At 37.6% G+C, this 13,139-nt stretch overlaps 1 protein-coding gene across 1 annotated transcript; it reads left to right on the top strand.

The window, feature by feature from the left end:
• Positions 1-118: 118 nt before the first annotated feature.
• On the top strand, positions 119-12,205 carry LOC128923495 (uncharacterized). Its single transcript, XM_054235753.1, has 2 exons — positions 119-2,431; positions 11,753-12,205. Exons 1-2 carry the CDS (start codon positions 119-121, stop codon positions 12,203-12,205), a joined length of 2,766 nt encoding a protein of 921 aa, XP_054091728.1.
• The last annotated feature ends 934 nt before the right edge of the window (positions 12,206-13,139 follow it).

The raw sequence follows: 13,139 nt of genomic DNA, 5'->3' as shown, positions 1-13,139 counted from the left end.
ACACATTCTTATTTGGTTAGTGGAAAGAATTCAGCCTGACCAAATAGATGATATCATATGTGCCGAGATTCCTGTTCATGAAGTCGATCCAGACCTACATGATGTTGTTACTACTAATATGATTCATGGACCGTGTGGTGCCATCAACCCCCAATCACCTTGCATGGTCGATGGAAAGTGCTCTAAACGATATCCACGGAAATTAACGGCGGAGACTGTCACTGGCAACGATGGGTATCCGCTGTATCGGCGTCGATCACCAGATGACAACGGTCGAACTGTCACAACGAAAGTGAAAAGAATGGATTTCGTTGTCGACAACAGTTGGATTGTTCCATATTCGCCACTTATTTCTAAAACGTTCAAGACACATTGCAACGTTGAATACTGCAATTCAGTTAAGTCCATAAAATATATTTGCAAATATGTTACGAAAGGCAGTGATATGGCGGTTTTTGGATTGCAATCCTCGAATACCAACGATGAAATTTCACGCTATCAAGTTGGTCGTTATGTGAACTGTAATGAAGCGATTTGGCGTATGTTCGCATTTCCCATTCACGAACGTCATTCTACTGTTATAAATTTGCCGGTGCATCTAGAGAATGGTCAACGAGTATATTTCACGGCTTCGAATGCTACGCAACGTGCTGAAACACCTCCAGCAACTACATTGACCAGTTTTTTTGCAATCTGCCAAAGCGATCAGTTTGCACGAACTTTGCTTTACTCGGAGATGAAACGTTATTATACTTGGAATGCTTCATCCAAGAATTTTCAAAGACGGAAGCAAGGTGATGCGGTTTCTGGGTATCCAGATGTGCGTTCTACTGATGCTCTTGGTCGTATGTATACAGTTCATCCAAAGAATGATGAATGTTTCTATTTGCGGTTGTTGCTGGTAAATGTGCGTGGGCCAACTTCATTTGAGACACTACGAACTGTTAATGGTGTAATATTCCCAACATATCGTGCTGCATGTGAAGAATTGAACTTATTAGAAAACGATACCCATTGGGATACGACAATCGCTGAAGCCATTATCTCTGCATCTCCAAGTCAGATACGCACATTATTCGCTATCATAATTTCGACATGTTTTCCATCAAACCCATGTAATCTGTGGCACAAATACAAGGATAGTATGTCAGAAGATATTTTACATCAAAGTCGTGTCAGTTCCAGAAATCACGATATTGAGATGAATGAGGAGATACATAATCGTGCTTTACTCTTGATCGAAGATATGTGCTACCTCATGTGCGGTAATTTATTAATCAGGTTAGGAATGCCAGCGCCAAATCGTGAAATGAATGACGCATTTAATCGAGAATTGGAACGGGAACGTGAATATGATCACCAGGAATTAGATTTAGTAGTTCAAAGGAATGTACCCCTGTTGAATTACCAACAAAAGGAAGTTTATGATACTTTAATGAAGGTAATCGCTGATGAAAATGGTGGTTTATATTTCCTAGATGCCCCTGGTGGAACTGGCAAGACATTCCTTATGTCATTAGTTTTAGCAACTGTTCGGGCGAGATCCAACATAGCGGTTGCAGTTGCTTCTTCTGGAATAGCAGCCACATTGTTAGAAGGATGCCGTACGGCTCATTCAGCATTCAAATTACCGTTAAATCTTCAAATTATTGAAGAACCAATGTGTAATATTGCAAAACACTCAGCAATGGCCAAAGTTTTAGCGACATCGAAAATCATCATCTGGGACGAATGCACAATGGCGCATAAACGTGCATTAGAAGCAATTAACCGAACATTAAAAGATTTACGCAATGACTCGAGATGTTTTGGAGGAGCAATGATTTTACTGTCTGGCGATTTCCGCCAAATACTGCCAGTAATTCCAAGATCTACGGCTGCCGACGAAATAAACGCTTGCCTCAAATCGTCAAATCTATGGCGCTATGTGAAGAAACTGCAGCTGACAACAAATATGAGAGTTACATTGCTTAATGATACATCTGCTGAAGATTTCTCGGAGCAATTGCTGACTATCGGTAATGGTCAAGTACCTGTCGATGAATCGAGCGGATTAATATCATTTCCAAATAATTTCTGTAATTTTGTCTCATCAAAAGACGAACTTATCAACAATGTATTTCCAAATATTATTTCTAACTACAAAAATAATGAATGGTTGAGTGAGCGAGCAATTTTAGCGGCTAAGAATAAAGATGTAGATGACCTGAACTACATAATTCAAAATAAGATCATTGGAACAATGCATTCATTCAAATCTATTGACTGCGTCACAAATGAAGATGAAGCCACCAACTATCCAATTGAATTTTTAAACTCTTTGGACGTACCTGGCTTACCACCGCACAATTTACGCCTAAAGGTTGGCTCCGTAGTAATCATGCTTCGAAACATAAACCAACCAAAACTGTGCAACGGTACGCGTTTGGTGGTTAGTAAATTGATGAACAATGTAATTTACGCTACGATAATGATAGGAAAATTCAAAGGTGAGGAAGTTCTCATTCCGAGGATCCCGATGATCCCAACCGATATGCCGTTTGAATTTAAAAGACTTCAATTTCCGATACGTCTTGCATTTGCCGTGACAATCAACAAATCACAAGGCCAATCCTTAAAAGTTTGTGGTTTAAATCTAGAACATTCATGTTTTTCCCATGGTCAATTATACGTGGCATGTTCACGGGTCGGAAGACCATCTGCGTTGTTTGTTTTTGCGCCTGATAATAAAACAAAACATGTCGTGTATCACAAGGTGCTTAAGTGAAGAGCAACCTATGTACTAAAATACAGAAATAATAATGAATGATTAATGTAGTTATTTAATTTTATTTTGTGTTTTTTCGAATAAAATAAAAAAAAACTGCTTATTTATTGCCATTAAGGCGGAACAAAGTTCGCCGGGTCAGCTAGTAATTTAAATATTTCAAACATATTTTTATGAATGACATTTGTAAAACATATGTTGCCCATAACGTTGCCATATATCATAATAAAATTTTATAGAAATTAAGCATTGACTGTGAAACGCAAACGACTACTCAGTTTGCAACAATACTTAGCTAAGATTTTATTTAGACACAACTTAAGTATGGACTGTGAAACCGGGCATTAGCCATACAAAATTCTATACCTAAATGCCCATAACGTTGCCATATATCATAATAAAATTTTATAGAAATTAAGCATTGACTGTGAAACGCAAACGACTACTCAGTTTGCAACAATACTTAGCTAAGATTTTATTTAGGCACAACTTAAGTATGGACTGTGAAACCGGGCATTAGCCATACAAAATTCTATACCTAAATGCAAATAAATGAAATTTTTTTTTTTTGCATTTAGGAAATACTTGCAGAAATCAACTCTGCGATTTCCTAAATTCCTCTGAAATCTCCCAAATTCGAGGAAGATTTACTGGAAAAGAGTGGCAGCATTGCTTATTTGTCTGACCATACATATGTACATAACTTTATTTATTTCACGGATTGTATGTGATTTTTTCTTAAATTTAGAATATTGGAAGTCATAGATTCGTATAATATAAACTTCAAACAACGCATTTTCATTTAATGTTTTTAGCAAGTGGCAGCTTTTGTTATGACAGCCTAAATCCATGAAAGAAATATAGCGCCATCTACTGTAACATAGCGCACTTAGCGCCACCAACTGGTGGATAGCTCTTTGCTAATAATAAAGAAATAATTTGCAATAAATAAATAATGCGACTATAAGGAGAGTTATAAACTATCCTATCTTTCAAGTTGGACCAACCTGCACACAGTGTTAAAAATTTCATTAAAATCGGTTCAGTAGTTTAGGAGTCCATCGAAAACAAACAACGTGACACGTGATTTTTATATATTCAGACTAGCTGACCCGGCGAACTTCGCCCCGCCCAATTTTTATTTGAAATAGTTAAAACGCTTTTTGAACTCTGTTTAAGGCCATTTATTTGTATGGAATGTTAATATATTCAGGGAATAACGTCTCTGATCAATATAAATATTTTTGGCGAAGTTCGTTCTTTGTTTTGTTGCGTAGCGTGTAAACAAATAAAGAAGATGGCTCTCCAACACGCTAACATGACACATACATACCTATGTATGTACATATGAAACTGTAAAATTTTGAACTTAAATGATAAATCGGTTTGAATCATTCGAATTCTCAGAATGAACATTTCCTCACTTTTAGATTTCTATTCACTACAGTGAAATTATTATTTATGAATAAAGACGGAAACCTTAGTATATACATATCTCGTATAAAAATCCACGGGATTGAGATTTGAACTTGAGGTCAAAATTTTTAAAATTATTGATGAAAATTTTCGTAGAGTTGATAATAAGCACAAATTTTCATAAAATTTGTTTTAATAAATAAGTTAATTACAAAATTATTAGTTGATAACATGTAACATTTAATTTTATAATCTTAGGATAGATAATTCTTAATTTTTAATAGTAGTATTTATTTTTTGAATTATAAACATTTTAATTTAACTTAGCGCTAATTGGTGCACAATATTTTTGGTTAACCTCTCTCGAGCTAACACAAATAGATTTGATGGTTTTCCCACACGTGAGCATGCAACATATAATTGCCCATGGGAAAAACATTATCCAAATCTAACCCACTGTCTAAATGAGTCTTAGCACCCTCAACCCAACACACCAATACACCATCACACCACATTTTCACTCAACCACACAACACTGACACGGCACATTCACCACACTCCCCACATCAGTATACCACGCCTACACCACACATAAGAACACCACCCCAAAAGGAACAAAAAGAAGGAGGAGCGATCGCGCCGATTGCCCTTTTTGCCTTACTAGGTCAAGGCCAGACCGCTCACACACCAGTCTGTCGCCGAGTTCAGTCGAAGACACACCGTGCCGTCCGTGGTCGCTGCATACGCTTTGATTCTTCATACGTACTCGTTTCCAATTTTATATACTTACCTAGTGTAAACCGAATTTATAAACTTAAAGATTACTATTTATATACTTACCTATTTTTATATATTTATCACCGTGAAATAAACCGAATTTGTAATCTTATAACTTATAATTCGTTATTAATCCTTTTTTGATATCATCAGCGATCATCAACACGCAAGTTTTTTTTCGTAATTTCCGATAAACGAGCATCTCGGCCAATCTTTTTTCTATTTTTTATACATAAATTTAATAAAATATAATTAAAAATAATTATCTATTCAAAACGTTATACCATTAAAGCCAAATATCCTTTGGTGAAACCCTTTCGAAGGGAATGCGTTAAAGTGTAAATTGAAATAAACGAAAAGCAAAGAAGCAAAAGACAACACCACTTATTTTATTTCTTCGGTATTTGTAAAAAGGTGAGTGTAAGATTTTAGACATGGTCCTTCGAGCCTAAAAGACAGGCACCAATGAAAATTAAAAATAAAACATTAACTCAGTGACCAATAAATAAAAACAACACATGAAGTGAAGTGCAATATAAAAAATACACAATACAAACCTAAAAGTTTAGTGAAGCTCCAGTGAAACAAATGTGCATATTCTGAGGAAACATAAAAAGAAGCCAAATACAAAATTTTTGTGCGTATATACACAGTGTGGTGAAATTACAAAATATACCTTGATAAGTACAGTGTTAAGTACAAGAAGAGAAGAATAAAGTGGAGTGCAAATTAATAGAGAAGGTCAGTGACCCATAAAATACATACATATGAAGAGAGTGTAAGGTGAAGTTCTGTGCGAAAAGGAAAAACTACAAAACATAATATAAATACATATACCCAAACAAAAAAAAAAAAAAAGAAAAAAAAACGGGCGCGAAATCTAATACAAACAGAATAATCACCACAAAAAACGCAAAATCAACTCAACTAATTGGAGCATCAGGAAAAGAGGAAATTAGGAACAACTTCGCCACATCCCAAATTAACACCCACACGGACTTACATATCTATCTAGCCAATACCCAATACCCCTGAGGAAATTCAAAGTGAGTGTATCCATTTCATTTTTGGACTTAAATTTTCATGTATATATGTATGCTTATACGGTTATATTACATAAAACCAGTAATTTTAATCCGTTTAAACAGTACCAAAACAAGGCTTAATATACGGTTAAATTCAAGTACCGATATTAAGCAAAATTAAACAGTTTTTTACACTCAATTTCTAAATATATAGATTTCCATATACATAAATTGACAAAGTATTAATAGCCTACAGATGCTCAACTTCGTGTAAAAACACTCACACTCACACAAAAAAAAAATTCAAGTATTTACTCGCAAATTTCTCACGCAATACCCCTTTTGTTTCTTAAAACACAAGCAGGATTGCACCAAAAGTGAGCAAAGGCAAATAATAAAATTCACACAAAAGGAAAATAAATCGAAGCATACAAGCGTAAAAACATACATATATACATACTCACTTCATTCCTACATACACATATATATGCATAAATATTTGATATAATATACAAGTCGATTAATATACCAACTTATTCGCGCATAACTGCAGACGAAATTTACCTTAATTTCTCTCTTACCAACCACTTATACATACATACATATTCGCACATAACTGCAAACGAAATTTACCTGCATATAACGAATTAGATTTTAACATATTTCATCATTTCTCTCTTACCAATCATTTATACATACATAAGGCGTAAAACCACCAGTGTTATTATACCCCACGTACACTGGGAAAAATTATTTATTAAAGAAAATATCAATTTGGAAAAATAATTTATTATTTCGAAATTATTACTAACAAATTATAAAATTCAATAAACAGCGAATATATCAAACATATAACAAACAAAGCTGTCGGTTAAATCAACAGAAAAACAATATATACACGTACTTCGAAAAAAATAAAAAAATAAAATAAAATAAATAAATAAATATATATATGCGCACTTGTACACATTTATATACATAAAAATTCAAAGTCCTTATTGCCGAATTTCACGTAGTTCCCCTTGTTCTTTGTCAAACAAAAACAAGCAGGACAACGAAGAACATATAAGAGCATTATTATATGCACATACATAAGCACATATCGTGCACACATATGTACAAATGGCATTGACCCTTATAATCACGAGCGCGCTCATATACAAGGGCATACGGATAATTCCGTAACAAAAAAAAATACGATAAACGCGGCATTTAATAACTTACGGAAAAATAACTCTTATTTATATTTAAAAGAGTTTTCGGTCACGACAAATCTCAGTTTACACTGAAAGAAAATATATATATTATTAAATAACATTTTCTAAATGAACATAGATTCAAAAGACTCTAAATCAACTCAGAGTTTAAAAATTCCTAAAATGATTACAGACGATAAGAGTCCATGTACACCGGCAGAAGCTACACGCTCAAAGCAAGGTGCTACAAATCCGAAAAGAGGGAAAGAGATGTTGTACTCTAAATTCATTTCTGAGAGTGACTGTCTAATAAGATACTGCACTCGATTTACATCTTCGCCGATGCAAAACAACTCTGAATCGGCACTTGAAATAAAAGGTCAAACAATTGAAAATTTTTGGACACGTCTCCAAGCGGTGTATGACTTAATAGTAGAAACTGATGATTCAGATCTACCAGAAAATTTTAAATCTTCGGCTTACGCCAAATATGAAAACTGTTTAGACCAGTATGTAGACACAAAAATTATGATCTCAGATCAATTAAAACTTTTGAAGTCAATCGCGCCTACTCCCCAATCGGGAGTAGAGCTGGCACAAATAAAACCCCAAGAAAATAATTCAGACATTTATCTCCAAGTGCCAGCATGCGATACGGAAATATTTCACGGATGTTATGATCAATGGCCGTCCTTCCGGGACATGTTCACAGCTCTTTTTATAAATCATCCTAAGCTCGCAGATGCACAAAAGCTATACCACCTAAGATATAAAACACAAGGGGAAGCAGGCATGATCGTCAAGCAATTCGGCTTAAATGGCGAAAGTTTTAAGCTGGCTTGGCAAGCACTAGTCCAAATATACGAAAATAAAAGAGTAATGATAGAAAATCCTATTAAAACTATACTACATTACCCTAAAATCAAACAAGAAACAAGCCATGAATTTCAAAAGTTTTACTCGACAGTGACAAATTGCCTATCAGTATTACAAACACAAAATGCTCCCGTAGAATATTGGGACCATATGATAGTAACTATTTGCGCAGAAAAACTCCCTGATGCTGCGTTACTACGATGGGAACAGTCACTAGACGATAGAAGAGTGATGCCCACATGGGAGCAAATGAAAAAATTCCTCGCTGCTCAGTACGAGATAGCTGAGCGAAAGGGCAGCCAAAATATGAATGTAACTAGTCTTCAAAATGAGTCGAGTAAAAACTTGCTTAAACCTCAAGCCAGCAAACATATCCAATACAATACACACGTGAATAAAAGTCACTCCTTTGTGCCAACAAATGGCAAACAGTGTGTGAAATGTGTAAGGGGGGTCATAAAATAAGATCTTGCGAGAGATTTAAAAAACTATCCGTCTCTGATAGGAACAATCTCGTCAGACAACATAAACTTTGTATTAACTGTCTGTCGAATGCTCATACGACTAAAGACTGTGAAAGCAAATTTAATTGTGTGTATTGTCAACGAAGACATCACTCATTGTTTCACATTACCAATTATCAAAATACGAAGCAAAATCAGTTTCATAAAACCACGGGGTTAGTTGCTACAACCACATCAGGTAATCCCGAAATAAGGGAGGAACAACCAAGTTGCTCTAAAGCAGCAAAAATTCAAGCGCTTTATTCGGAAAATGAAAGCAAAACTCTTTTACCCACTGCGGTCATCACCATTGAACATAAAGGTGATATATTCAAACTAAGAGCACTAATAGACCAAGGCTCTCAAAGATCCTTCATATCACCAATAGCTCAAAATCGGATAAAATTGCCAACCAAACATTCCAACTTCCAAATTTCAGGAATGGGCGGAAGAGTAGTCCAAAGCTCTAATAAAATCTGTCCCATTACCCTAATTTCACCCCTAGCGGATAAGCGCATTCAAGCAGAAGCTGTAATCTTACCGCAACTTACAAACATGCTTCCTAGATACAAAATACAGAGCAAGCATTGGGATAAAGTTTTACACCTAAAACTAGCAGATCCCAACTGCAATACTCCATCACAAATAGATATTCTATTAGGCAGCGACCTTATACCGCAAATCATACTAGAAGGTGTTGAAAAAATTTCAAACACCCTTCTAGCTCAAAACACAATATTCGGTTGGATACTGAGTTGGCTAATTACGGAAACAGTTTCCACCATGACAACTCAAGTTGAAGAAATTTCAAATGAATGCCTTAATTCACAATTAAGAAAATTTTGGGAGTTAGAAGAACTCCCCCCTATACCACTTAAAACCCCAGAAGATCAGTATTGTGAAGACTTTTACAAAGCCACAACTACTAGATCAAGAAATGGTCGGTACGTCGTACGACTACCATTCAAACAACAATTCCCCAACACACTCGCCTTAGGTCACTCTCGCACCTCTGCAATACAGCAGTTTCTAAGTATGGAAAAAAACCTACTTAAAAAGGGCGAAATCAAACCAGAATATGATGAGGTCTTAGAAGAATACCTTCATTTAGATCATATGGAGGAAGTAAGCCCATGTGAAAAAATAATTAACGGCAAATACTATTCATTTTACTTGCCACATCATGCGGTAGTAAAGCCGGACAAAAAAACAACAAAAGTAAGAGTTGTTTTCAATGCATCGAGATCCACTAGTTCGGGGAATTCCCTAAATGACATTTTATTTACGGGACCGACACTGCAGCCGGACCTAATGCACCTCGTTCTAAATTGGCGTTTATTCAGATACGTATTTAACGGGGACGTTGAAAAAATGTATCGACAAATAGTCGTACATGAAAAAGATCAAGATTTTCAACGAATTATTTTCCGAAAATCTCCCAATAGTCCACTACGCGACTTTAAACTAAAAACAGTTACCTTCGGCGTCAACTGTGCTCCATATCTGGCCATTCGTACCCTCCACGAATTGGCAGAAGACTCAAAGTCAGAATTTCCTCTGGCAACCGATGTATTAAAAAATCATATGTATGTTGACGATATTCTGTCTGGAAGCCACAGCCTTCCACAAGCATACGAATCACTATCACAGGTCATAAAAGCTCTCAAAACTGCAGGGTTCCCCTTAAGGAAAATCGCGGCAAATCACCCAAATATCATAAAAAATATACCAATAGATAATTTGTTGGATACTAATTTCTTTATATTCGAAAAGGAAAGTACAACAAAAACTCTAGGCATACAATGGAATGCGATATCTGATCAGTTTTCATACACTAGAGATTCAATATCTGCATTATCCGCCAAAACAAAGAGAAACATTTTATCCTCTGTGGCAAAACTGTTTGACCCCGCAGGATGGCTTTCGCCAATTATGATACAAGCTAAAATCCTGATACAAAAATTATGGCTAGACGGAACCGACTGGGACGAACAAGTGAAACCTATTCGCTTAGAAAAATGGTTCCAGTTCGCTAACAATCTCAATGACATCTCGCAAATACACATCTTCCACCTGAACGCTGCAATTTCGCTCTGCCTTTCACTACTACCGGTGTGGATTTTGCTGGGCCTTTTCAGATAAAGGCGTCCATGCTAAGATCACCCACGCTCATGAAAGGCTATGTGGCTGTCTGTGTGTTTCACGACAAAAGCAGTCCACCTTGAGCTATGTACTAATCTGACGACGGACGCCTTTCTCGCGGCATTTGCTCGCTTCGTCGGACGACGTGGCTTCCCTCAAAAATCATGAGCGATAATGGCAAAACTTTTATTGGAGCTCAAAGAGCGACAGAAAGACAATTTGTGGATTTCATGAAACAAGTATCACCCGATATTGTGCAAAAATACGCTCCACAAGGTATCAATTGGCAGTTTATTCCTCCAAGCGCTCCTCATATGGGTGGCCTATGGGAATCAGCTGTAAAAAGCTTCAAATCTCATTTTAAGAAGCTGGCTGGCAACTACAAATTTAATTATGAAGAATTCTCAACATTGTTAACCAGAATTGAAGCCGTTCTCAACTCACGGCCTCTCGCTATCCTCTCGCAAGATCCATCCGACTTCACAGCCTTAACCCCAGGACATTTTCTTAAAGGAGCGCCCATACTGGCCACACCTGAGGCAGACGTGGCGTCGCTTTCCTTATTAAACAGATGGTAAAGAATTAAAATTCTCCATCATGAATTCAGTCTACGATGGAAAGAAGATTACTTAAAGGACCTCCACAGGTGGAAAACCGGTGGAAAACACCAGAAAAGGCGCCTCAGCTTGGAGATTGCGTTTCAATCAATGATGATTGTCTCCCCCCAACCGAATGGCGGCTTGGCCGCATAGAAAAGCTTTACCACGGCTCCGACGGTCATATTCGCGTAGTCGATCTTCGTACGCAAAACGGAACACTAACTAGGCCGCTCGTTAAACTATGCTTTCTGCCGACAGCCGATAAAATAATAACCTAAAATGAAAACAATAAACCGATAAAACGATAATTAATGAAACTATGAAAACAAATTATAAATGGTCGATCCACATGACGACCAACGCATACTATATAACGTAGCAGCAACTAACATATCGATATCTACAACACGCATATAATATTAGTACTATTTTAACAGGTAAACATGGATAGCGATATGCCCACAGCACCAACGCCAGCCGTTCGGTCAACGATCCACGTGACACGCCCGGGGCCCGCTCCAGCTCCTCGAACCCCTGCGGCCATAGCGCCACCAACCGCTGCCCGTGCATCACGCGCGAACCCGACGCCGGTGCCAGCAGCTCCGCAGCGCACCCGATGCCCACTTTGTCGGCGCCCACACCGATTGCCACACTACAGCATCTTCAAGAAGATGCTACCACCGCTACGACAGCAGATCGCCCAGGCACATGGCCACTGCTTGAATTGCTTGGCGACTACCCACTCCACGCCGGAGTGTACTTCAAGCTATGGGTGCCAAATATGCATGCGGCCGCATCACACCCTCCTACATCGCGAGGGGCAACCTGCCCCCCGCAACCGTGGTACGAACCAACGCCCGCAGTCGAACCATGTTGCACGAAGGCAACCACGGCACTCAGATAATCGACGCTCACACTATGGCACATTCACACGCCGCCGTCCACACAGGTCGCCGTCCCGTCGGTCCACTGGGCTCAGCAATGTGGTGGCTACTTTACAACAACTGCAACGACTACTAGGCTAATTACTCGCCTAGGGGGGCCGGGATGTCTAAATGAGTCTTAGCACCCTCAACCCAACACACCAATACACCATTACACCACATTTTCACTCAACCACACAACACTGACACGGCACATTCACCACACTCCCCACATCATCACATCACCACTTAACTTCCAGATCAGTATACCACGCCTACATCACACATAAGAACACCACCCCAAAAGGAACAAAAAGAAGGAGGAGCGATCGCGCTGATTGCCCTTTTTGCCTTACTAGGTCAAGGCCAGACCGCTCACATACCAGTCTGTCGACGAGTTCAGTCGAAGACACACCGTGCCGTCCGTGGTCGCTGCATACGCTTTGATTTTTCATACGTACTCGTTTCCAATTTTATATACTTACCTAGTGTAAACCGAATTTGTAAACTTAAAAATTACTATTTATATACTTACCTATTTTTATATATTTATCACCGTGAAATAAACCGAATTTGTAATCTTATAACTTATAATTCGTTATTAATCCTTTTGTGGTATTTTCGGCTAGTAATCACAAGGTGAGTAGGGTGACAGTAAAAAAACCCACAAATGGACATTTATTTATAATTTTACTCCATACTTATGTTGTGCTTAAGATAAAACAGGAAAATAGTGTTTTACAGTTCATACTTAGGTTATGCTTAAGCACTGAAAATGGGAGGCTTAAGCAATGCTTAAATAACAGCTGATTTTTGTTTTGAATTTGCTTTGAATTTTCAGCGACATCTTTCGTAGCGTAGGACAAGTGTCCGTTCGTTTGCACTCAATAACAGCTTATACTTTTCCTTCAGTTC

Source organism: Zeugodacus cucurbitae, chromosome Y (assembly GCF_028554725.1).
Source record: "Zeugodacus cucurbitae isolate PBARC_wt_2022May chromosome Y, idZeuCucr1.2, whole genome shotgun sequence".
NCBI classification, from domain to species: Eukaryota; Metazoa; Arthropoda; class Insecta; order Diptera; family Tephritidae; genus Zeugodacus; species Zeugodacus cucurbitae.
This window is presented reverse-complemented; position numbering and strand designations above follow the sequence as displayed.

What these genes read in the sequence shown, in the direction of transcription:
- LOC128923495 (XM_054235753.1), top strand. Translation starts at nt 119, where the DNA reads ATGATTCATGGACCGTGTGGTGCCATCAACCCCCAATCACCTTGCATG. An exon ending in GCAACGGTACGCGTTTGGTG is followed by an intron (nt 2,432 to 11,752) that starts GTTAGTAAATTG and finishes AAACATGGATAG; the next exon opens with CGATATGCCCACAGCACCAA.